General features: G+C 34.7%; 1 protein-coding gene across 1 annotated transcript in view; it reads right to left on the bottom strand.

The window, feature by feature from the left end:
• LOC150079292 (polyamine-transporting ATPase 13A3-like) overlaps positions 1–27,834 on the bottom strand; it is a 559,638-nt gene that overhangs the window by 264,634 nt on the left and 267,170 nt on the right. The window contains exons 15-16 of the mRNA XM_090383023.1: positions 19,946–20,098; positions 1,423–1,576 (exon numbers count right to left, since the gene is read on the bottom strand). Coding sequence (XP_090239149.1) covers positions 1,423–1,576; positions 19,946–20,098 — 307 coding nt within the window. The remainder of the gene's footprint in view (positions 1–1,422; positions 1,577–19,945; positions 20,099–27,834) is intronic.

Genomic DNA, 27,834 nt, shown 5'->3' with positions numbered 1-27,834 from the left:
CCCCAGGTCATTTTCATTCTCCACTACTATGAGTGTAGTACCACACAGTTGGTATGTTACACTGGGGTTACTGCTTACTCATATGCAGCACTTTGCATTTGTCAATGTTAAACTTCAGTTGCCAACTTTCAGTCTCTCTTTGGGCACCGTAACATGATTTTTGGTTCATCATACAGTTCTGCTTACCAAAAGTGGCCCACTGGGCACTCACATCCTTTTGTCCAGGCTTTGAGTCAAGCAAGCCAGACTTCTCACCCATAAAGTTTGAGAATAGGTTGAGGTTGTTTCAGCACCAGAGGCCTCTAATCATTCGCTTTACCAGTTGAGACCGATTCCCTCGAGTGTCAGCTATCCTGAGGAAAACTTTGGAGGGAACCAGCTACTAGATGGTTCGATTAGTCTTTTCCCCCTATACCCGGATCCTGTTGCAGTAGAATACTGTCCTTACCATCATTAACTACCCTACCAACCTTCGTACCTTCTGCAAACTTGGACATTAAGCCTGATATATCTTCATCAATATCATTGATAAATACAGAAAATAGCAATGGGCCCAACAAGGACCCCTGGCGGACACCACTAATAACATAAGTCCACAAAGAGCAGTGTCCATTGATTACCACTCTCTATCTTCTCTCACTGAAACATCCCTTTATTCACAGCAGCAATTTGCCTCCAATCCCACACTGCTCCAATTTGTGCAGCAGTCTTCCACGTGCAACAGTACCAAATGCTTTCCTAAAATCCAAGTATATAATATCAAAATTGTTTTTTGCAGCCAGTTCCTTTGTGACCACATCATAGTATCCAATCAAATTGGTCAGACAAGACTTCACCTTAAAAAATCCATACAGTGTCCGAACTATGACTGAAATTTTATCTAGATGATCCTGCAGCTTCTTTAACCAGTGCTTCCATTAATTTCCCCAGAACAGAAGGTAAACTAACAGGTCTGTAATTACTTTAGATGTGCAAATGTGAATTGCAGTCACATTTGCACATCTAAAGTCCATGGGTACCTTCCCTGAGTCCAAGGAAGCTCTCATAATTATGGCTAAAGGTTTGCTTACTTTCTTTGATGCTTCCTTTAACATAACTGGAGAGATCCATTCATGGCAGGTGCCTTTCTTTTGTTTAACTTCAGCAATTTCTCCTCCACTTTGCTCTCAGTTATTACAAAATCCTTTAGCTCCCTGTTACAGTGTGATAAACTTCTAGCATGCTCCTCCCTAAATAACTCCTCATGTGTGAATGTAGATGCAAAATACTCATTCAGTTTGTCAGCTACCTCAGCTGGATCATCAATAATCGAACCATCGATATCAAGTGAACCAATCTAATTCGTCCCCTTCCTTCTAGAGTTTACATAAGTAAAGAAAATAAACCTGTGAAAAGAAATTAAACAAAAGACTTGGAACTTACCAGAAGATGGTAGACAAAGCGATGCAATCTTTTCAGGAGCTCCTTTAACATAAAGATCCATATGGTGAACACCTAATGTACGGCAAATAACACTCATCCTTTGTAAGGCTGACGAAAAGGAAAATTGACGTAATATGCCAATCTGATATGCAAACTGTAAGGAAAGTTATACATAATTTATATCATGAAATAAATTTTATTCAAAAGTAGACAAAAAATTGTAATGATTAATGAAACTCTGAAAATGTCTAAATAATTTCTATCCACTACAATAACCACACATTCCCTTACTACAAGAAAATTTGAAACCATTTGAATAAAGCAAGAGACTTATGGTAAATTTAGAACTGGAATTGTACATTTTAATTTTTTTATACTTGAATTCATTAGCATGGCATTGCATTTCTGGCTCATTTTATTTTCTGCCTGCAGTGAACTTTGTGACAGGCATAACAAATACAAATAACATTATATCTGGTTTTGGATTGTAGATCAAGTTTTATTAGTAGTTGAAAAGGTTTACAATAAACAATTACTACGGAACTTTTAAAAGTCTTTCAAAAATACCCCTACTGCTAAAAAAAAAAAGGGATTAAATATGGACAAAAATCAGGAAATAGTTTTTTTAATTATCAGTAACAGATTGGGCAATTTCTTCTTCTTTTAAAGCGGTAGTAAATACTCATTTATAACAATTGTACAAACAAAAAGGCCCAATAAATTGAAAATGTTTTTATTGTTTTATGGTTGTGACCTCCAGAAATGTGATTTAGAAAAATACCACAGAGGCATTCAAAATTGATTCTTATAACCGAAGATGTGATTCTAATAAATGATGAAAGTGTAGTGCATTTTATTGATTTGAATCGGTTCTTTGAAATTTGATTCTCTAAGGCAGCTGATTCTAATGGCCAGCGATCATTATAATTGGCGCTTCCTGTACTTTAGTTCAATTCTTTACAAATCTAACCTTTGTTTTTTAACACTGGCATCTGACATATAACATACAAAATTGCAAACAAATGAAGCAACATGTACTAATTTTATGTCAGTTAAATTCTTCTTGAAGTTTGAGGTTTCCCCTAAAAATTTTATGAATTAACACTTTCCTTTTCTCCAGTTTTTTTGTAGCATAATAACAGCTTTTTTTTCTTTTCACTGGTTTCTTAACTGGCTTTCATAACTCCCAATTTATCTCCTTCAAAATAATTATGAAATATTCCTTTTAAATTAGTATTAACTTTATCCAAAAGTTTTACTTCCTGCTGCAATGTCACTGAGCATCAAACAGGAATTAAATATTTTCTCTTTCAGGTAATGACATAGTTTCCACCTGTATTTCAATATTAATAGGAAACTGACTTTCACAGAAAGTACATTTCCTATTTCAAAAGGATCAATACCTAAATTTCTTGGGCCAGCCTCAAAGGATTAGAAATTCTGCTCAAAAAAGTTATAACAAACTGCTGTACCTCATCATGAAAATTGTGAATCGGAATTTCATTTTATTTTTTGAAGCAATGCAGTAATCTTGGTGAATATCAAAGAATTAGACAAAACAAACTTTAACTGAGCCTTCAGTGCATGTTTCTTCGCAATTTCCTTGTAGCCTGTGGTGTTCAGTTTTTCATTCTTAAATGGATGGGATGTATCCGATTTTATATTTCTGATGAGGTTAAGAATGTGTTATTTAACAGCTCCTCACTTTTGCCACTGATTACTAACATGCTTTATAAAGTGATATTCTCATAATCTCATTTTCTTCTGAACTTCCTGGAAATCAGAAGAAAATGAGACACAAGAGCTAACCAGTGAATCAGCTGTGCTATTAAATATTTTATTAAACTGAATTAAATTCTTCAAGTCCTTTTTGGAAAGTATCATGATTCACATTTATACCGTATATTTAAATTTCAATGTTTTTTTATTTACACTGGGACCATCACTATCGGTGACAGTCCCGGACTGTTTTTTTTAGATGGGGAAAACCTTCGTTAGCAATAGAAAAAAATATATTCTTTTAAATTGCAGGTATTGTGTGACCTATTTAAAATCTCTTCAAGTGATGTGAAACCAGCACTTCTTTGGTTTTAGACCAGTATTTTATCATGAGTTAGTCCTTTCTTGTTTCATTATATGGCAGCAAAAGGATCTATCTTCTGATGAAATTCTTCACGGAAGTGCGATGCATCAGTAATAAGGCAATTAACTTTTGGAACTGCTCCTAATGTAGAAACATTTCTTTAAAAAACATTCTCAAATCCAGGTATATGAAACTGAACACAGATTCAAACCCAAATAAGTTCAGCCATATAAGCAGCATCCCAAATACTGCAGATGCACATGGTTCCACTCCAACTAACAGACGTCCTCAGAACTCTTGCACTCTATTCTTTGCACCATTCAAGTTAAGCTGAAAGTCACCTAACTTAACTCGGTTATTGTTTTAAATTGTTCCATATCGTAATTAGGTTTTACACCAAAAAATCCTTAACAGGTTTTGGTTAAACAACACAAAAGAGTTCCCACTCACCATTACTTTGAAAGAAGAAGCCCTCTACTATCTTTTTCATTTAGCTACTCAATTTTACGGTTATATTAGTGCAAACTGAAAGTTCAGTAAGATACAAGTCATTATATTGAAGACTTCACAACCAATGTTAAAATCAGAGTGTCTTATAATGGGGGATTTTAACTTCCCAGATATTGACTGGAACTTTTTGGTTGGTCAATCACACACTAGCAAGGCACTTGTAGATTTACTGGATTAGTTTTCTACAGCAGCACGTTAGAGAGGAAACAAGAGAAATTAATACTCTTGATCTGATTATAAGCAGGGATTATTCCTGCATTAAGAATCTGCAAATAAAAGAACCAGTAGGTGGCAGTGATCACAGCATATAGAAGTGGGATTTACTTAAAGATGTAACTACCATCAAGTCTAAAGAGAAAAGTTTTTGCTTTTGTAAAGGTAACAGTTTTTAAATTCTATACAGTGAGACCAACCGATGATGTTACCATCAGCAAATTCTAAATGGGGAGCATTCAAGAAAATAATCATAGAAGCTAATAGGCTTTTCATACCCATTAAGAAATACTGTTCATGGCATAGACCTAAATGGATATCAGATGAACTACTGAGACTTGTGACAGGGAAGAAAAATGTATGGGATGCATATATATTTATCAGGTAATACAAAGCCTATATAAGATATAAAGTAGTCTGTAATCAAGTCACAAAGGAGGTTAGGCAAGTTAAGGCAGATTATGAGAAATTTTTGGAAAAGGATACAAAGAAAATTAGAAAAGTTTTTTTTACTTATGCAAACACTAAAAAGAAGGGGATGAATCACATTGGCCCACTTGATGTTAATGGTTCAAATGTTGCTAATATGTCTTTAGGAAGTGAATGCCAGAAGTTTAACACATTCTAATGAGCTAAATGGTTTTGTAATAAATGAGAGGAAAGCAGACGAGAAATTGATGTTAAACATAAAAAATATGTGGGGTGGATGGGATCTATCCAATTATATTAAGAGAGGCAGCAAAGGTAAGCAAAACCTCAGCCATAATTATGAGTGCATCCTTAGATTCAGGAGAAGTTCCTGTTGACTGAAGATGTGCAAATGTATCCTCAATTCACAAAGGGGAGATGAAAGGGTGACACAAGTAATTATGGATCTGTTAGATTAACTTCTGTTCCAGGGAAAATAATGGAGTCACTGGTTAAAGAAGTAATGCAAGGCCATCTAGACAGGAGTGCAGTTATACTTTAGTCATGGCAGGGGTTTGTTAAGGGGAGAACTTGTGTGACCAGTTTGATCAGATACTATGAAGGAGTCGCAAAGGAACTGAATGCAAAAAATAATTTTGATATCATATACAGTAGACTCTCGATTTTCCAGGATAGATGGTAAAAAAAAAAAAAAATCCGGGATAATCAATTTCCTGGTTAATCCAAAAATACAGTAAGTCCCCGACACACACATAAGAGATACGTTCCAGGACTTCTTATGTATAAGTCGAGTTTTACGTAACTTGGGAATGACTAATAAAATATTTCTACTATATCTCTGATATACCAAAATTACAAAAACCACATAATATATCCTCAGAAGAATGAAGAAAACTAGTTATATATTTTTCAATTAATTAGTTATATATTTTTCAATTAATTAGTTATATATATTTTTTTATATATTAGTTATATATATAGAAAAATAGTTATTTTTTAATTAATTCAATTAAAAACTTTATCTGGGGGACAGCAGTGAAGTAACCTGAGTGGCATATAAGAAAAGAAATCACAAAAGGATGATAAAACGCATGTTATTGTACTGTAAAAACTGATACTGTATGTATTTCGTAGCTTTGGTTATTATAGTTGACATCATTGGTGCTCTTCACCGCTTCTCTTATTCTGTTTTTCTCCTTTATTATTGTGTTGACACTGGTAAATCTGAATTCCACATGATACTTGTTAATGTTGACCATTTTCATACATCCTTATTTTTTAATTTTCTGATACAAATTGTTCGCTTCCGTTTCTTGGTAGATTCACTAGTACCGCTGTCACTTATTCTCTTAGTCGGTACCATGATAACAGTCAAAATGGAATTTTCTGTAGAGAACTTAACAGGGTTAAGGCGAAAACTCGCTATTTATCACCCCACGCGAGCACACATTTTACTAAATCACATTTCTGGAGGTCACTACCAAAAAACAATAAATAGCCAGTAAACTCGATCTTGCTATTTTGCATTAATACCGATAGCTGGAATTCTGTGGATTTTTACGTTATTATGGTGAAATGTGTGTCCCCTTGGCTGAAATCTTCAGTCATATAAAAAAAAAACATAAATAAATTTTAAGAATTTTCTCTTCATTCGTATTTTTCAAGCTTGTTACTCTGTAACTCACTTGTGCAATTTGTGTGTGCCGTGATTATCGTTACTGATTGCTATTTTTTATAGTTTTAAATTTTACAATCCTGAAAAAGAAAAAAAAAATTCAGTGGAAAAAAAAATTAACGTAAGTCTGAAATTACATAAGTCGGGGACTTACTGCATCAAAAAATGTTCAGAAACTACGTAAAAGGTATGGCAATTGATAAAAAATGAAATAACTTACCACACACTACTCGCGTGTCCAATACGATGCTTCCCATTATTTTTCACGATGTCGATTTTAAATCGAATAGCTTCCCTTTATTTTTTACAATGTCGCGTATGGTTTGGTCACTAACATTATAATGGTTTATTAAAGATTTAATGGATGCACCATTTTCAAAACTGTTGAATAATTTTTTCAAGTTTTTTGTTCAATTGCTCTTTTGCATTTATGCATCATTTTTGCAATTTCTAAACAAAAAAATATATAATATATTTACTTTAAAAAAATTTCAATATCCCTGACATAAATAATGAAACAAAATTTGTCTTTTTGTGGTGTGACAGAACACAACAATTGATGCGACACACTAAAACAAATTAAACATTTGTTCTCTTTTTATTTTTCTGAGCGGCAGGTGTGAAGACAGTGGGGGTTGCAAGATAATAGGCACATTAATCTCCCAGTGAAGACTTATAATGTTGCTTATTTATGACTTGGAAAATATCTGTTTATACCTATTCTAGTTATTACTTGAATTTTATGATTTCTGGTTGGGGTTTTTTTTTTTTTTTTTTTTTATAATTTGGAGTCTTGAAGTGTTCCGGTTAATCCCATCCCGGAAAATTGAGAGTCTGCTGTACTTGGATTTCAGGAAAGGTTCTGATACTGTTGCACATAAAAGACTGCTGTACAAATTGGTGCATGTGTGTGTGTGGTATGGGTGTTTAATGACACAAAAGCTGCTGCTATGGCTATAGTGCACCTTCAAATTGGTGCAGTGTGGCATTACAGGCGAGTTCACTATTATTGCTATGGGTATAGAGATGGTTGAATGGAAGAAGACAGAGACTGGTAATCAATGGACACTGCTCTTCTTGGACTAATGTTATTAGCGGAAACCCGCAGAGTTTGTTGCGGGCCATTGTACTTTATGTAGTTATTAATGATATTGATGAAGGTATATTAGGCTTAATGTCTAAATTTGCAGATGATAAAAATTTTTTAGGATGGTTAATGATAGTAACGACAGTATGCTACTGCAACAAGATCTAGAAATATTAGTCAGCTGGGCCGAGAAATGGAAATTGAAGTTTAATCTTCACAAATGCGAAGTACTGCATATGGGTAGAAGAAAATGAAAAAGACCTGGAGGTAATTATACAGTCAGATATGCAGTTCTCTCAGAAGTACAGACAGGCTGTGAGGACAGCTCATGGTTTTGTCAATGATAAACAGGAATTTTGCTATCAGAGATAAGGAGGTGATTATTCCATGGCAATGGTCAGGCCACATCTTGAGCACTGCATGCAGGTCTGAAGGCCTCATTTTAGGAAGGATGCAGAGCTGCTGGGATAGGTATAGAGAAGTGCAATGAGATTGATGAGGGGGGAACAAAGGGGTGCTCTTTCCAAATAAGGCTTCATTTTTGCAAATTGCAGTGTCTAGAGACTAGGCTCCTGTTATTTGAATGAAAAGGCGCTGAATGTATCGAGCAGGCTGAATGCTGATAGAATTCTTCCTCTTGCTCAGACTACATACTTGGGTGGACAAAAATTAAAATGAGGATAGATATGTGGTTTGCCTTTATCCAGCACCCGGTTGATTGTTGGAACAAACTTCCACCTGTTGTTGTAGAAGTGAATAGCTTGAATAAATTGAAGGAGAACTATAAAAACTATTGGTGGGGATGGTTAGGTAGGTTTACAGAAAAGTGCCCCCCCCCCGCATTTGGCCCCCTCATTTCGCCTCCGGCACATTTTGTCCCCAGTAGATAATGAGTAGGCTACAGAAATGTAAATACTGTACAGTCAACTCTCAATAACTCGAATTTTTATTGAAGTCCCAGCCCCTTTAGTGGAGATTCCATGTTAAACTCTCTCGATTACTCGAACTGAACTTCCAATAACTCTAACTTTTCTGAACAAATTTTCAAAATGACATCCGTGTACAATTGTCACATAGCTTTTAAACTAATTTCTCCCCTTTTGTATGTCTTCAGGGTTCTCTTTCCATTGTGAAAGGATTAACTGGAATTGTTAATCCTTTCACAATGGAAAGAATACATACTCGACAACGAGGGCGATAGTCACGTGGTTAGTGACGGATATGGGGGAGGGAACAGTGACTAATCTTATAGGAATCTTTTCAGTAACAAGTGAATCTTGTTCTGATTTGTCTAAATTCAAACAATAAAAGTTCCCGCATCTGGCTCTCCTCACATTTCGTGGCGCAGTCGACAGCACGCATTTGCTGTTTTCACCGCCTCCACAGAGAAGTAAGATACAGAGTGGACTCTTGCTCAATTCAAAAACGTTCCACCTGCAAAGGGCGTGTTTGGACAGAGGGTTTGGAAGGCCCAGTTGTGAAAGTCGTAACTAAACATAACCATGCAGCTCAAGCTGCAAGGTCGGAAGCATTGCAATTGATTGGTCAAATATGGCAACATGCAACAACCACAAACGAACGAATGGCCACAGCAAATTGTTGCATCAGTTATTGCAGAGGCTCATACCAATGTCACAGCATTACTTTCTAAAAAGGATTCACTTAAACAAACCATTCGTCATGTTTGATGCAACAATGGTACTCCTGCTTTACCGAGCAATCTCCAGGACCTAGTAATTCCACAAAATTATCAAGAAATTATTATCGATGGCAATGTACAACAGTTTTTAATTATATTATAAATCAACAGGGATTACCTTTATTTTAGATATAGGAAGCTTCTTTTCCAACTCTCCTAGTCCAACTCGCTAATAATTCTTGAGGATGGCGATATCAATGATTAATTGTGAGTTGCTCTATTCCTGTGAACATGATGCCCGAAAAGTTCTAGTCCAACTTAAGGAATGTAGAGAATAATTCCCCCCCCCATATCCAATTTTATTAGACCCCTAAATTTAACTCTAAAGTCCAGCTACAAGACTAAAAGAAATAATTGGTCCATATTTATTAAACAGTTTAGACCTTCAAAAATCTAATTTTATGCCAATCCACATAATGGTTTCCTTGCTACCAGAGGTATGGTGTTTGAAGACAGAAATTGTTGTTGTTGTTATTTGGTTTTTAGGAGCATTAGCAACTAAAGCCATATTGCTCCAGGATATGCGGTGGTCATTCCTTGACTTTTCCGCATCCTCTGTATTTGGTGGTGACGGGCTCGAACCCCAGTCTAATCAAGAAGCGTGTGCTACGCACTGCTGCTCCTTCCCACCTGGCTACGAAGGCGCCGAAGACAGAAGTCTTGAGCGCTCATTGTTGAGACTGCACAGTCTGAACACTACGGTTCTGACAGTGGGGAAGATGTCCCACCTGTTTTGCAAAATTGATATCGCCATCCTCAAGAATTATTAGCGAGTTGGACTAGGAGAGTTGGAAAAGAAGCTTCCTATAACTAAAATAAAGGTAATCCCTGTTGATTTATAATATAATAGAATATAGGAATTATCGAGCACTTAATAGCTCTCAATTATCAAATCTATTAAACAGTTTTTAATGTATGATTCTCAGGACGAACTGCTCCCAGGTCACATGCTTATTTTTTCCACTAGTAACAATCTTCAGTTATTGGCACGTAGCCAGGAGTGGTTTTCTGATGGAACAAGAAGTATGCTGCAATTTCTGCTAGAATAAAAAGAATAGTCCAAGATTTTCAAAATCGTAATGTGATTGATTACCTTAGAGGCACTGCATACAACTTCGAGTTTTAAACAATAATAATATGCATTTATTCTATGATTGATTACCTTTGATTGATTCATTCTATTAAAACAAAATAAATTAGAATTAATAAAAAATTAGATGTATTATTTACATTTCTATAGCCTATTCATTATCTACTGGGGGCCAAATGTGGTTAGGTTCCCGGTTAGGTAAGATAGGAAGGAATTTTTTTTTTTTTTTTTTTTTGCTGATGCTGTATAAGCTTGCTTTCTTGCATCATTTGCCACTACTAATACTAAATTGCGGCAAATCCTGAAATCAGATTATGCAATATCACGGACTGAAAAAAATTTTAGGATTCAGGTTTAGGATTAACTATTTAGGATTCACTTAGCAGTAAAAAGCCATTAAATAATCCTAAAATAAGTGTGCATCACTGTTTGGTCTGTCCAGCCACAAACAAAACTGTGTCACATATCTGTTTTTTTTTTTTTTTTGGTAGTTGTTGGCACATCAGCTTCTGTGGCCATTATGCACCTCCCAAAGTTTTGCAGTACTTTAATCCAAGCCTGAGGCAGGATATAAACCCACGACCTTTGGGTTGCTAGGCAGGCACTTTACCCACCTGGCTAGCCTAGTCGGCCACATATTTGATACTCACTTAATTTAAAACAAGCAACAGTTAGTGAAGTGTGATTGGAAAAATTATGTACAGAAGTAAGTTTGCAGATGATACAGAAGTAAAGTATTCTAATTAACACTAATTACTACAATACAAAAGGGATTATTTCTAACATTAGTTTAAACCACAATTAGTAAAACAGAAACGGCAGAAGTATAAAATTTGCTTCTCAGAGCCTTTGTTTAAAAAAAAAAAAAAGAAAGAAAAAAAAAATACTTAATTTCAAAATAAGGTATAAGTTAAAAAAAAAAAAAAAAAAAGGCCAATGTGGAACTGGGGAGCCTTGTTACTACTAACTACTATTAAATTAAATTAATTATTAAATAGAAAAAGAAATATGCATTTAGTCAAATGCTTAATAAAGAGATGGCACTCACTTCGATAATCCATTGTGGTTATATGAATCATGAAACAGTAGTGTGATAAATCATTGGTTAAACTAAAAACAGAGTTTAAAGATCATGATAAGGAAACTTAGTCTAACGAAAAAACTTAGCCTAGAGGAGCAGGGTGCACCATATCGTACTCTAGTTGTCGAATTACAAAGCTGTATAAATAAAATAAAATTATCTGAAATTAAAATTTAAAAAAGGAATAAGGCCAATAGTCGAGAACGACGGACTTTCGATAGATTCAGTTTCCACATGTTCAGTTTCCGATAAAAAGAAGAGCAAAAGGGTTACTGTAGATCTAAAGTACCCGAAATGTTTTGCTGAACATGTGGTAATTTAATTTGTGCGAGATTCAAAACGGCAGACAAGGTAACCGGAAGTTTTGTGTTTAAGACGTCAGGATCGGTGTTGAGATGATACCATTCTATTACGAAATTTTCATATAGGAGAAGTTTATAATTTGAATTTAATTTGACAATGGTTTGTCAATTTGCGGCAACAACTGAGGGTTGTGGTTATGAGTGTGTACATGTTGAGACAGTTCAGTAAATAAAAAAAGTAATTTAACTTTAAATGACGATAAAACTTTTCAATCATGCTCCATAAGATGACACCTCCATTAATTAAATAACAGCATTTTTCAGAATGGTTATGCCCGCACCACTGCACAAAACATTTCTTTTATTTCTTTTGTTAAATGAATGCAATTTATTACAGTCATTTCATTTTCCAGAAAATCATACAATGATGTGTTACAGATATAATTTGTTGTAACAATAATATCTCACATTATTATTAATAATATCAACATGTAGGGAAAGCTGAATAAAAAAGAAACATACCAAAACAAAACTGAGAACTTGTGTAAGCAGTTTTCTTTTTTTTTAATTTAATTTCCAAGCCAGCATAAAAAAGGTCATTTTTTTTACTCTAAAACAGAATGATACAAAATTACTCATTTTTACATTGGCCGTTAATTAATTTTTTTCCATAAGCCTAGGTGGTAATGCTGGTATTAGGTAATCTAAGGTCCTTCTGCACATTTTTGTATGCCTTTTTCTGATGTCTACCATTAGAAAAGGGTACAAAATCATACATGCATGATTGGCTGCAGATATAATTTGTTGTAACAATAATATCTCACATTATTAATAATGTCAGCACATGGGGAAAGCTGAATAAAACAGACAGGTACCACAACAAAACTGAGAACTTGCATAAGCACTTCTTCATATTCTATACCAGGAAATTCATATTTCTTTTTTTAAAATTTGATTTCCAAGCCAGCATAAAGTATAGCTTTCAGTTGACAAAAAGTTACACTAAGTACTAATATTCATTTATTTATTTTTTTACTATAAAATAGAATAATACAAAATTACTCATTTTTACATCACTTGTTAATTTTTTCCCATAAGCCTAGGTGGAAATGCTGGTATTTAGGTAATCTGAGTCCTGCACATTTTTGGAGGCCCTTTTCTAATGTCTACCACATGCACAGGCTCACAGAGATATCTTATTATGAATGGAATATGAAATAATACGGGCAGAAATAAATACATTTAAAAGAAATAAATGAAAACTGCAATAGGTAACAGTAATCAAATTTAAAAAAAAAAAAAAAATACTTCTTACAATAACTGTACTGGCCAAAGGTTCTGGACTACCACTAATTATGGTAAATCCAGCTATGTTTTTTTATTAGATTAGCCTGAGAGAAGGCAAGTGGTGAGTGAGATATATATCAACCTGGTTGTATATCTCCTTTGGACTAGAGAGAGTCATCAGTGCCCAGTGGAAGTCACATGGAACAAATAAATACATAGGCTATGTTAGGGTAACTAAGAGTAAGAACAGGTGCATGTATACTTGCATATATACCAATGCTAGGAGTATAGTAAATAAATTTGATGAATTTGAACAGTTGGTCAAGACATCAAAGGCAGATATTTTTGGGATATCAGAGATATGGCTTCACACAGATATAAGTAGTGCACAATTGGAATTTGGGGAGTACAATGTATACAGAAAGGATAGATAGGAAAGGGAGGAGGGGTTATGCTGTTAGTTAAGAAACACAGAAAATCTAAGGAAGTGCAGCCAGTTTACATGCGTGGACAGTGCAGTGTTGAGTCAGTTTGATATGACATAAGCACTGGGAAAGCAAAATTAAGAGCAGGAGAGTGTTATAGGTATAATGAGTCTGATGAGCATAATGAACAATTGTGCAGAGAAAAAGAGTGTGCCAGAAAATCAGTTTGTCTTATAATGGGAGATTTTAACTTCCCAGATATTGACTGGAACTTGTGGATTAGTCACTCGCACACTAGTAAGACTTTTGTGAATTTACTGGATAATTGTTTTCTACAGTAACACATTAAAGAGGAAACCAGAGAGAGCAATACTCTTATTCTGATTATCAGCAGTGATTAGTCGTGCATTAAGAATTTTCAGATAAAGGAACCACTAGGTGGCAGTGATCAAGGTGTATTGATGTGGGATTTACTCAAAGATGTAACTACCATCAGGGGTAAAAGGAAGGGTTATTGCTTTCGTAAAGGCGACTACAATGGTCTGAGACAGTATTTAAATTCTATACAGTGGGACCATCTGATGATGTTACCAACAGCAAACTCAAAATGGGAAGCATTCAAAGAACTTATCTTGGAAGCTACTAGGCTTTACATACCAACTAAGAAATATTGTTCAAGGTTCAGGCCTAAATGGATGTCAGATGAACTAATGAGACATATGGCAGAGAAGAAAAATGCATGCGATGCATATAAATTATATGCGATACAGGAGTCTATGGTAGATATAAGATAGTATGTAATCAAGTCACAAAGGAAATTAGGCAAGCAGGCAGATTACCAGAAAACTTTGTCAAAGGATGCTAAGAAAAACAGCAAGGACTTCTTTAGTTCTTTAAACTCTAAAAGAAAGGGGATGAATCATATTGGTAGCTGACAACCTGGATGAGTATTTTGCATCTACATTCACACACAAGGAGTTATTAAGGAAGGAGAATGCCAAATGTTTATCAAACTGTAACAGGGTTACAAAATCAACTTAATTATTTTGTAATAACTGACAGCAAACTGGTGGAGAAATTGTTGAACTTAACATATGAAAGGCACCTGGGGTGGATGGGATCTATCCAGTTATATGAAAGGAGGCGGCAAAGGAAGCAAGCAAATAATTATGAGAGTATCCTTGGACACGTGGGAAGTCCCCACAGATCGGAGATGTGCAAATGTATCCCCAATTCACAAAGGGGGATCTAAGAGTGACACGAGTTACAGACTGGTTAGTTTAACTTCTGTTCAGGGGAAAATAATAGAGTAACTGGTTAAAGAAGCATTGCAGGATCATCTAGAGAACACTGCAGTATTAATTCAGACACAGCATGGGTTTGTTAAGGGAAAGCCTTGTCTGGCAAATCTGATTGGATACTATGATGTGGTTACAAAAGAACTGGATGCAAAAAATAATTTTGATATCATATACTTGGATTTCAGGAAAGCTTTTGACACTGTTGTGCATGGAAGACTACTGTACAAATTGAAGCAGTATGGTATTAAGGGTAAGTTGCTACAATGGATAAAAGGATGGTTGAGTGGGAGAAGACAGAGTGTGGTAATTAATGGGTGGACTCTTCATGGACTAATGTTATTAGTGCAGTCCCACGCGGTTCGGTGTTGAGTCCTCTGTTGTTTTGTATATTTATCAATGATATTGATGAAGGTACATCTGGCTTAGTGTCGAAGTTTTCAGATGATACCAAGGTTGGTAGGGTTGTTAATGACAGTAATTGCAGTGTGCTACTGCAACAGGATCTAGATAATTTGGGCAGATTGGCTAAGAAGTGGCAACTGAAGTTTAACCTTGACAAATGTTAAATACTGCATATGGGAAGCAGTAACACCAGAGTAATGTACCATCTATATGGTACTACACTTAGGTTGGTAGAAAATGAAAAAGACCTGGGAGTAATTGTGCAGTCAGATATGAGTTAGTTAGTTAGTTATTTTGGTTTTTAGGAGCATTAGCAACTAAGGCCATATTGCTCCGGGATATGCGGTGGTCATTCCCTGACCTTTCCGCATCCTCCGTATTTGGTGGTGACGGGCTCAAACCTCAGTCTAATCAAGAAGTGTGTGCTACGCACTACTGCTCCTTCCCACCTGGCTACGGAGGCGCCAGTCAGATATGAAATTTTCTGAGCAGTGCAGACAGACTGCCAGAACAGGTCATGGGGTATTGTCAATGATATACAGAAATTTTGCTAGTAAGGAAAAGGAAGTGATTATCCCTTTGTATAAAGCAATGGTCAGGCCATGCCTTGAATGCTGCCCATAAGTCTGGAGGCCTCATTTTAGGAAGGATTTAGAGTTGTATGAGTGAGAACAGAGAAGAGCAACAAGATTGGTGAGGGGAATGAAGGGGTGGTCTTATCAAGAAGGGCTTAAGTTCTGCAAATTGCAGCGTCTGGAGACTAGGCACCTGCAAGGTGCCTAGTCTCCAGATGCTGATTGAGGTATATATGGCCTGAATGGGTTGAGCAGGCTCAATTCTGATGTGATTCTTCCTCTTGCTCAGATTACAAACCTGATGGGGCATAAATTCAAATTGAGGAAAGGCAGTTGTAGAATAGATGTGAGGAAATTTGCTTTAGCCAGGGGGTAGTTCATTGCAGGAATAAACTTCCATCTGTTGTTGTGGAAGTTGATAGCGTAAATAAATTCGAGACTGAACAAACTTTTATGGGGAATGGAGGTGTGAAATGGGGGGGGGGGGGTTTGGCTACATTCACACATAAGGAGTACTACCTACTACTAACTTCACCCCCTGTGGCTCCCCACCATAAAACTACTCTGTTTAGCAGAGCCATAGTGTAGTAAGATTTAATTTCCTAGATTTTTTTTTTTTTTTCTGTTAGTTAAACCATATAACTCTTTTTATACATTACATGGTATTTTTTTTTTACCTTGATGCTTGTAAGATAACTCAGATTTATGTTCATGCATATGAACTCTATTTGACTTTAGAATGTGAATCCAGATGTATTATAATACAATACTGGTTATTGTTAATACTGTTTATTATTAATTATAAATATGTTGCCTGTTTGATTTCATCAAGGAAAGTTCCACTGACTCATTGTTGAAAAATACATTGTTGCCCATCACATACATACAAACATGGTGCAACAGGGATTTTTCAGGGATTTCACGTGTTGTTGTGGCGGACCCCAAGGTTACCCCCATTAGCTGCTGTTATACATCTTGTGAAGAAGCTTGCACCAAAGCTGGCCATTTGTATGTAGTGTGTTTAGTGTGTAAATGCAATGATATGGTCTGTTGTGTTGTCGGCCAGCACCTAGCTCATAGCAAGTGAGAAGCAGCAACACCTGGTCACCACGTCCAACCCACACTAAGTGGAGGCAGCGAGGACCTACTAACATCTTGCTGCACCCACCGAAGACAAAGTCCCAGGAAGGCACGGGAAAAGAAAATGATACAGGATTTATAGTACAATAAGTAAGGGATCTGGTGAGGGAAGGATATAATTATGGTACAGAGGTGGATCAAACAGATGGATCCACCAGAAAAAGGGAAGTTAGGAAACGTAAGTAAGGATAAAGTAAAAAAAAAAAAAAAAAAATAGGAGGAGAGTGAAACTATCATCTCCGTCAACAGTCAGGTTTACGAGATCAATGTCTTCATGGAACCATCATCCTGAAATAATATTAACTTCAACTGACCCCAATTAAGAGTACGAATCAACTATACAGGTTTAAATACTGTAGGAAGTCTCAGAAACAATTATCACAGAGGAAATCTTTTATCATCAGTCCCTGCAAGGCCAAGCAGAAAGCTAGGATAAAAGTGTATTCCAACTGAAGAGAAGTTATCTTCATAATTTTCCTTTTCTTTTAACTATAAAAAGAAAACACCAATAAGTTTACAGTAGAATCCTCTCAGGAAACAAAGAAAACAATCATACGGGCACAATATCTTCAATGTGAAGTGCATCTTCCAAAATGTGAAAGTTCGTATTAATTCAGATGGTTAGCGTCTTCCAAAATGTGAAAGTTCATTTGAAGAACACATAGCAGGTTCCTTAATTAATAGAGCCCAAAAAATCATGATCAAGAGGTGATATGAGTGACATAGAGCAATTCACACCAGGAAAAGATGAGCCTGAACACGATATTTTTATCTTAAAACTAAAGTTAAACTTGTTCCACCATCTTTGTCCAATCTATGTCTTCCAAAGATTGCAAAGTTCATAAAGATGGACAACATCATCTTCCTGAAAGTGTAGAGCTGATATGAAGAGCAAACACTATGACTTCCAAAAGGTGTAAAGTTCATAAGCGAGGCTCCACACAAAGGCATCAAACTATAGTAAAACTTTACAAGAATTCCAGAAAAAAATCAGGATTGGTTGATTTGCCTCAGTTCTAGTCTTCTCTTGAACACCCAGGTGGCAAGAGTGCTGAATATTGTGAAGATATTCTTTGACCGAACAAATTCCATTTTATCGCAGAGATCAAAGTTATCCACCACCAATTCATGACGAAGGTCACAATAGCGATGACATCTAAATATGTGGTCAACAGTTTTCTCTGAACCACAGAGACATGATGAAAGAAAGACCAAGCTTATATAATTTACTATTTATGCTACTACGTCCAGTTAATAAAAACATGCAATACAAACTTGGAGAGGACCACAGTAAATTCTTTTTTACAAATTCCTTAACCACAGGGAAAAACTCTCAAGTTGTACCTCCCAGACTAGTTGATGACCAGTCCCACTACCACTTTGAGACAAAGAACAAATGCAATCTTTTTTCCTACCGATATAGAATTATTTAGGTCCAACTGAACATCATCGATCACCACAGGAACATTTTTCTTCAAGTGATATTTGAAGTACCAAAACTGCACTTGATATTGCACTTGTAGTTTGACCAGTAGAACCTGGAGGGCCATGGTAGAAGTTGTTCTGCATGCCCTCGACATAGTTAACAAGGCAATATGTTGAGCCTGCAAGAGATACTTGACTACTGCCACCTTATTTGACTGATAGCCCCAGGCTCCAGCACTGTAAGTTACTAGAGCCAAAAATAAGCAGTCATAACACATCCCGAGCGTATGACCATAGGAAGACCCCACTCCTGCCTTGGACATTGATGAAGTCTTGTTAAGAGTATTTTACACTTTATATTGCATAGTAAATGGTATTTTATTATAGAGTCCATCATAACACGATTTGATCATACAGTGAACTAATCATAAAGCAGGAGTCCACTTTATTTTTAACTATTTACCTGAAGCTTAATATAATTGGGGCAATCGCTTAATCAGGCCAAAGTGCATTAGTCCCAATGTGCCCCAAATAACCGGAATCCACTGTATTTACAGAATGGTTATAAGTTGAGATACTTCAATTACATTTTTAATTTAGAATGGAATAAAGTTGAATGCTCTTTTCTATCTTCATTCTGTGTGTTTTTCAACAAGTTTGAAAAAAAATCACAAATTGAAGTTTTGACATCAAAAACGTTTTACTGGCGTCATTTCAAAAGTTTTGTAATGAAAAACCCTCCTGCAAAAAGCATTACAAGTAATGAAAAACCCTCCTGCAAAAAGCATTACAAAAATTTATTCTAGTTTAGTTTATCTTCTACTGGCCCAAATTTAATGAAATTTTGCACGGAGCTGCATCTTAGCTCTATACTAGAGGAAAACTTTCAAACCCCTGAAAATTGTAGTAGTTTTCTGATTTGAATTCTTCTCACAGTCTTCTGTCACTGTTTGGGAAATCATGGAAATGGCCCCTGTTTGACGCAGCTGTTCCACTATGAAAGGGGATGGAAGGGGGGGGGATGCTAGAATCATGCCATTAAAAGAAAGGGCAATTGTTTATGGGGAGAGAGCACTGCCATCTGGTAATGTATCACTCTAAAATAGCTCATCTCGAAAAATATCAAATGACGTCATATTTCCTTTGTGACGTCATCAAAATGTTGCGCATCACATCTGATTTAAAATAAACTCTAGCTGATCTCATATGAAAGAACCTTATTCTGCCATTCAACCACGCTTTTGTTTTTTTTCTTTACAATTAAACTCTGAGGCTGGAAAAGAGTTCTGCACATTTATGAAAACATTCTTCAACTTGGATATGGTCATCAGATCTTTCGATAAATACTACTCGTAATGGAACAATTATAGATGGCGTATTTAGTCATGAATTAAAATTTCTTCAATGCAAAAATTATATATCTGACTTCAGTCATCACAGACCAATACTTTCAGTAACCAATATGTCAATTATTATTAATAAAATAAAAACATTGTTATATTATTATCCATGAATTTTATTAATATCTGAAAATTAAAACATTTTTAATGCCTGCTAATAACTCTTAAATGTAAAACACGTTAAATATGCTAGCAGCAGGACACATTATGTACCTGGTACAGAATTTTTTATTTTAAAACAAAAATTTTAATTTCAACCTTTTCACCTAAATTAACTTAATTATCAAGTAGTAAGACCATTCACTAAATTGTTGCAATAAAATGTAATTCATAAGAATCACACTTTAAAAGAATCTAGTTATTTACTAACTTTCCCCTATCTGAAGAAATGCCACTTACCTCTGTAGTCACACACTGTTCTGAAGAATGACTTCGAATGCCATGTACAGCAGCTATATCCTCTGAATAAGAAGCACTACTTTCTGAAGGGTATACAATTGTAGGCATTAAAATATCATATTTGGTTGTATCCATACCTGGTTCATCCAGTTCCTTCAATACAAAAATATTATAACAAAATAAAAAAATATATAGAGGCTCAAAATAAAAAAAAAAACTTTGCCAGTCCAATGAATAATTAAAATCTTAAGGTGAATAAATTCACAATGCAAAGTATTAACGACATATACAAATTTTTTGAAAATTTGTGTATATGTAGTTAATTTACACTAATGTAGTCATTTACATTCCCTAATGACAACATAACATGAGTTTACTCTATAAAAAGAAATAATGTACGTCCAGAGCTCACAAATATGTCAGGACAAACATGGGGGGTATAAATATGGACAAAATATCAACTAAATACAGAGAACCCTACCAAAGACCACCTGAGCAGAATACAACTCTCTTAGTTTTATTAACAAAAAATGAGACTACGATATCAAAGTTGACAACAATTTGTCAAAGTTGAATTCGGCATGGATGGGAAATGGTCATAAGTTTTAATGTCTAATTAATAATAATATGAAATGTCTTATTAATTAATGTCTAATTAATAATAAAATTTTTTATGTATTTAACTAAGTTTAGTTAAATACATAAAAAATTCACAAAAAATAAACATTACAATATTAAAAAAAACAAAAGTCTTTAACTTCTGTTTCTTAGTTAAGAAGTTGTCAATTTCCTTTCTGCAGTTTTTTTAGTAACACAATCAAGATCCTTTTTCTTTTCACTGGTTTCATAATTTCTTCTATCACAGCTTGCATCAGTTTAGGTTCCTTCAAAATCCTTCTTCTGCAATGTTTTTTTTTTTTTTTTAATTGGTTATTAATCTGAACTAATCAAGCCTTCAGTTTTTTTCATAACACAGAAGTTGTGAAATTATCACCTTGCAGTAGCGCTTTAATTTGTGGTCTGTTGAAGATGCCAGCACAGAGTTTAGCAACACTTATCCAAAGAAATTTTTAAATTAAATAATGTTCTGAAAACAGTTTTCTCTTTATCCTAGGCTTCAAAAAAATTGTTACATTAGTCCTTTTAAAGTTATAGTAGTAGTAGAAGCACTTTGCTTCTGCTATTATAATTATAGCTATAGTTATATTAGCAGAAGCACTTTGTGCAGTGTCATCAATGCACTTAGTGCATTGATGACATTTCTGATTTGAGATGTGAGTTTAGTCCTTTATAACTGAATGATCAACTTTAGCCTGCTTAACCCAGCTGTTGTCCAGAAAGTATGGTTTTCACTTTAAAATACAAAAACTCATGTTATAATATATATCAGCTTTTTCTAACAAAAGAGTTTCTTTCATAAAAAGATTTACTACTACTTGTGCATATTTTAACAATACATTTTAGATATACTGCTAATTGCATTAGTCAGAATTACTCTATCACTAAAGTCCCACCATTTAAGAACTTTAATAGCAACAGTGTATTAATAACATTATGGCTGCTCAGTGCTTGCAGATATATTTGTATTATTTGATACACATCTCATTAAGCGGAAGTAATCAATTAATATTAAATACTGTGTATATTTTTAAATAAGCAGGTGAATTCAGTGCAACAATGAATTTGGAAGGGATCGATACAAAAGAAAATGCGTATATTTAAAGAAAAAAAAAGAAACTATTTTTCCATGAAATATTATTTATAAAAACATAATACAATTCTATTTTTTGTATTTTTTTGTTTCCGGGAATACAATCAGGGTTGTAGCCAATCTTATATAGAGGGAGTAGGGTTCCCCATTGAGTTATTTCTGGCTTTTCAGCCCATACAATATTCAAATTGGCATATGAGCACACACTTGTGCAATAAAAATACTTGTGTGATGTGGCCAAAGATGCTGATTTACTGTAAAATCTAAGAAGGAGAAGAATTTTGTATAATCAAGGATAATTCAAAGTTTATAAATAAATAAAAAAAAAAACTAATTAAATCAAATGAATGATAAAAAAACGTAAAATAGATAACTAAGCTCATTACACCACTAAATTTTATAAAAAATGAACTAAATGAATCGAAACCAAGAAGAATAAAGGAAAAAAATTGTAATTAAATTAAAAACCAATATCTGGTGTTATTTATAAACATTCATAGTCAGATAAAAGTATGGTCCCTTCCCTTTTACATTTGAAAATACGAGTACTTTTATGAGCACTTCTTTATTTTACTTAATTTTTTTTTGTATTAAATAAAAAGTTAAATTAGCCCTTTTTAATCTGCTTTTTCAATTTTTATCTAATTTTATGGTTTAATATTTATTTATGCATTTCACTTTTAGCCATAATTCATTTGATTTAATTAATTTTTATCTATAAACAGCCCATTTTTGATTATACAAGGTACATACACCACTAATCATCTTTTATTTTACTTTTGATTTCTTGTAGATTAATTAGCCCACTATTGCATATTAATTATATACATGTTCTGGCTAATAAGAGGAAAAACCTAATCCTCTGCAGTCCAATGTCATGGCGGCAGCAACACTAAAATTCTACTTCCAATCCAGTGTTGCAGCCACAGTGACTTTAAGTATTTACAATTATGAGATTTATTTTTCTACTGTGCTGGCACAAATATTGTACTACCATCTATTTATACTACACATACAAACAATCTGAAAAAATAATGTTTATTGATGTTTATATTCAATTGTTAATGAAAAATATTTTCCCCCCAGTTTTAGAAGTCACAGAGTATATGATACTCTGTGTTGGAGAAAGTATTTAGAAATGCTGTAAGCATTTCATAAAGGTCTTTCTGATGAAAAAATTGAGAAATTATTAAAATTCCCCAGTCAGAATTTGAATTAGTTCTGTCAGATGGTGATGATAATGTTATTTTCAATCCAAGTGATTTATGTGTCAAGTAGCATTGATGAAGAAATTAATAACTTGTCACTTGAAGATTGTGTAAACTGGAAACCAAAGAAGGGTAAATAATGTTTTATTCAAAAGTTTTCCCTTTACTGTTTCCAACACATTCCAAAATTCAAACTTGAATTTTTTCGTTTTCTTTTTTTTTTTTTTAATTGTTTATTTGAAGAAAACTGTAAAAGAAACTCTTTCAAATAAACTAGTTTCTGACTGTTCCATGGGTGTAGGCCACTTTCAGTTTCATAACACATAACACACATGGATTTCTAAATGAACTAAAGGCATTTTTTTGCTGTTATTATCAACATGGGATTAAATGAAAAAACCTGATATAAAGGAATACTGTTCTGAAAAATGGACAGAGAGAATTCTGTTTTTCAAGGTTAGATTTAACAGGAAGAAATTTCTGCAGATATTCTGGATGTTACATCTTTGCCTACCAGTAAAAGAGTAAACAAAAGAAATTCAAAGTAGGAGTTCTAACATAAAAATATTGTTGATTATCTGGATGGAAAGTTTCATGAATATTTTGTTCCAGAAATAAACACTGCATCAGATGAAAGTAGTGTTGGTTTCAAGGGTAGAACTTCATTCAAATGTTATAACCCTCAAAAGTCAACAAAGTGGGTTCTCTTTGTGTAAACATTTTAGCTGACTCAGAAACTCATTATGTGTCAGCTAGTGTGCCACACTTTGGAAAGCTTTACTACAGACAGCTTGATAAAACCAGACTTGTCACTTGAAGATTGTTTGTTCACCACCTCAAGGATCATGCTTCATCTCATACAAAAACTGCTTCACAGTAATGGATAAGTAAAGGGTAATGGATTTCATTTATTCACTGACCAATTTTACACTACTATTCTAGCAGAGAAACTACATGAAGTAAATATATACCTAAGTTATGGGAAACAGGAAGGGATTACCACCAGATGACCACAAAGAAAACTGAAAAATAGGGATTGCTAGTTTTCAAAAAGATGAAAAAGAAATCTGAAGTAATAATACTAAAAATAAGAGGAAGTGAAAACTTTCAAATTGAAAAGTTGTTGCTACTGTGAATACACAAAAAATATGGGTGTATGTAGACAAACTCACCATTACTGTGTTATTTTTATATTAGTCCAAAATCAATGAAATAGTCAAGGAAGTTGTTGTTCTGACTTTTAAAGGTCTCAATTGGGAATAATTTCATCTTGATGAAGGCAGCACACCCATCTCAAAAGAACATGTCACAATCGGTTTCAAAAGAAGTTGCTTGTTCAGCTAGGAAATGTCCAGTATACGAACATCCTTTCTAGAAAAACGCTACCAATTTTAGATGCAGAAGCAAGACTGAATGGCTATCCTCATTTTGTCATGAAAGATTAAAATCCAAATAAGAAGAAAGACTGCAGTATGTAGTGGCAGAAGTGTTAAAGGTGGGAGAAAATAAACGGTTTGAAATTGTGAGATATGCTCCAGAAAACCAGGACTACACCTTGGTGAACATTTCAAGAAATGCCACACACTAAAATCATATAAATAATTAACATTTAAAATGACCAAACAGATTTTAAAATGTTTCACCATGCTGTTTTATATATTAGCTCAGATAAATCCAAAAATAAATAATTTTTGAACATTACATTTCGAGCAGTCATTTGTTGATTGTTCGAGCAGGACTGCATGGTGAAGGCAGTGCTATTAATTCTTTAAAGGTGAAGACACTTTTAAAGAATTAATAGTTGGCTATATGCCTTCTACTCATATATCATGATTCAACTGGGTCTCTGATTATTTAAAGGTGTCAAATCTCAGTTTATCATTTGATGAATGGTGATCATAATCACTGCTAAGAAACAAGAACTTCAAAATAATGTGCTAATTAATTCAAAATAATGTGCTTCTTCCCCAGAAAATATGCACACATCAACATGACCTCTCTTCATTTTTTTGTTATTTGCTTTTTAGGAGCATTAGCAACTAAGGCTATATTGCTCTGGGATATGCGGTGGTCATTCCCTGACCTTTCTGCATCCTCCGTATTTGGTGGTGACGGGCTCGAACCCCAGTCTAATCAAGAAGCGTGTGCTACGCACTGCTGCTCCTTCCCACCTGGCTATGGAGGCGCCCTCTCTTTATTCAATTGCAGTCAAACATTGATACTGACATGAGTCCTATGCAAATGTGTTTATGGAATATTGTATGGTAATGAATTCTACATTGATGTGCATAATGCTATTGCAACAAGATCTAGAAAAATTAGCAGATGGGTAGCAGTAATCCGAGATTAACATACCAACTGTGTGTAGTACTACACTCATGTTAGTGGAGAACAAAAAACACCTGGGGGTAACTGTGCAGCCAGATATGAAGTTCTCTAAACAGTGCAGACAGGCTGCCAGGGCAGCTCATATGGTTTTGCCAATGATATACAGGAATTTTGCCAGCAGAGATAAGGAGGCGATCATTCCATTGTATAAAGCAATGATTTATCCACATCTTGAGTACTAAAATACAGGTCTGAAAGCTTCATTTTAGGGAGATGTGGATCTGTTGGAATGGGTGTAAAGAAAGGCAGAGGAACAAAAGGTTCCTCTTACTAAGAAAGATTTCAGTTCCACAAATTTCAGTGTTGTCTGGAAGCAAGGTGTGTCCAAGTTGTGACTGAGGTTTTTAAGGCTTTGAATGGACTGAATAAACTAAATGTTGATAACATCCTCACTCTTGCTCACACAACACAATAAGGGATGCCCCTTATTTAAATTGAGCAATGATGGCCTGCAGGATAGATGAGCAGAAATTTGCTATCAGTCAGCAGGTAGTTCATCACTGAAGCAAATAACTTTCATCTAGTGTTAAGGAAATGAGAATAAATTTAAGTTTAAATAAATTTAAGGAAGAATTAAACAAATTATTAGTGGGGATGGACAGGTAAAGTGGTAAGTGTTCCCTGTCTCTTTGTTTTTTTTTTTAGCCAATGCTGTATAAGCTTGCCTCCTTGCATCATCTGCCACTGCAAAACAGATCACAAAAATTAAGTAAGTATACTTAATTAAAATTAAATAAGTGTTTACTTAAGTTCATTAGTAGAGGCATATGATGCAAGAAAGCAAGCTTATATAGCATCAGCCAAAAAAACAAACAAAAAAAAAAAAAAAACATTCCTGTTTCATCCATCCATTCACTCAAAAAGTCTGTCTAGTTCAACTTTGAATTTATTTATTTATTATTTGTTTTAATACTGTTGATACTGTAGTTACAACAACAAACAAAAAGTACTGCTCTTGTGCAGACCTTTAAATTGATAGTTGTCAATTACACAGTGGCTGTTAAACATCTGATCTGACTTAATAACAAAGTTTATTTACAGCTAAGGCCTCCCTTATCAGTCTGATTTAATTTATGTATACACTGCATGTACTTACACTGTAGTTCAATTGCCCAAGAACTGTCCAAGGCAAAACCACATTAAACAAACCAGTGTGAAAGTATTGCTCTTATGCAGACCTTTAAATTAATAGTTGTCAATTACACAGTAACTGTTAAATGTCTACTGACCTCACTTAACAAAGTTCACTTACGGTTAGGGCCCCCTTATCTGTCTGATTTAATTTATACCTATACTGTAGTTCAACTGCCTGAGAACTGCCCAAGGCAAAACCACATTGTTAATTAAAAATTGACAAATGTATGCCAAAAGGTATGGTGAATGAAATTAGTGCAGTATTCATATACAAGGGGTATCAAAAAGTTCGAACGCTGACCTAGATAAAACATCAATAGGAAGATGCCATTTTTAAAATAAGTTGTCTACATATTCAATAATAACGTGTAAAATTTCATTCCCTTTGGTGACTGCACACCAGAGGTGGAGCCTGGAATCTGAGGAAGGATGCTATGGTTGACAAAGTTGAGTACTGAGCAGTGATCAAGTTTCTGTATTTGCAGGGCAAGAAACCTCAGGAAATTATGAAGAAATGAAAGCTGTGTCCATCCTATGACAATGTAAAAAATGGAAATGGGAGCCCCAGTCCAGTCGTACAAGTGTCTTTGATGAACCAAGAGAAGGAAGGCCATCAACATCCATAGACAGTGAGATGGTTGCAAAGGTTGAGCAGCTGGTGCCGAGTGACAGACATGTGACAATTCATTTCATCATAAATGCAGTGGGAATTAGTTATGGGTCTGCCCACAGCATTTTACATGACCATCTGCACACGTCTAAGGTCTCCACACAATGCGTTCCAAGATTGCTTATGCCTTTGCAGAAGCAATGTCGAATGCAATGTTTTCGCCAACTGTTGGATTTGTGTAATGCGGATGTTGAGAACTTTTTTGAACAGTTGATGACAAATGACAAATGCTGGGTGTATAATGAAGAAACCATTGCATGGACGCTGCTTTGATTAATCTCAGGAAGTCATCAATGAAGTGGAATTGGAGTTTCAGGAAAAAAAGTGTGGACTTCTATGATCAATGCATTAAACGCTGATCCATAAATGGGAGAAACGTGTTACTATACATGGAGAGTACAGAGAGAAGGATTAAAGTTCCTGTGAAGTTTCACCTTTCTAGGGCTATTATTTCTAGGCAAGGGTATGAAACGTTTGATACCCTCCTCATAAGTACAGGTAAAATAAACTTCAAAAGGCATGTTATGTACATATTCTAAATAAGAAATGTTTAATTAACAAATAATTACAATTATGAAAAAGTTTATAGCTAAAAGATTTGTGGTAGTGCTAATCAAAATCTGAGTTCAGGCAACATATATGACATTAGTTAACTCTGTGACTGAAAGATATGTGTTTTGAATTTCATATGAATGAAATTTGGTTGGTAACTGAACATTTAAAAGATTCATTTGAAAATATTTCTATGTGAACCTTAAAATAACTAATGATTCAAAAA

This window comes from Mastigoproctus giganteus, chromosome 10 (genome assembly GCF_048544385.1).
Source record: "Mastigoproctus giganteus isolate SK-2022 chromosome 10, ASM4854438v1, whole genome shotgun sequence".
NCBI classification, from domain to species: Eukaryota; Metazoa; Arthropoda; class Arachnida; order Uropygi; family Thelyphonidae; genus Mastigoproctus; species Mastigoproctus giganteus.
Note: the sequence above shows the minus strand (reverse complement) of the source record. Positions and strands in the feature narration are given on the sequence as shown.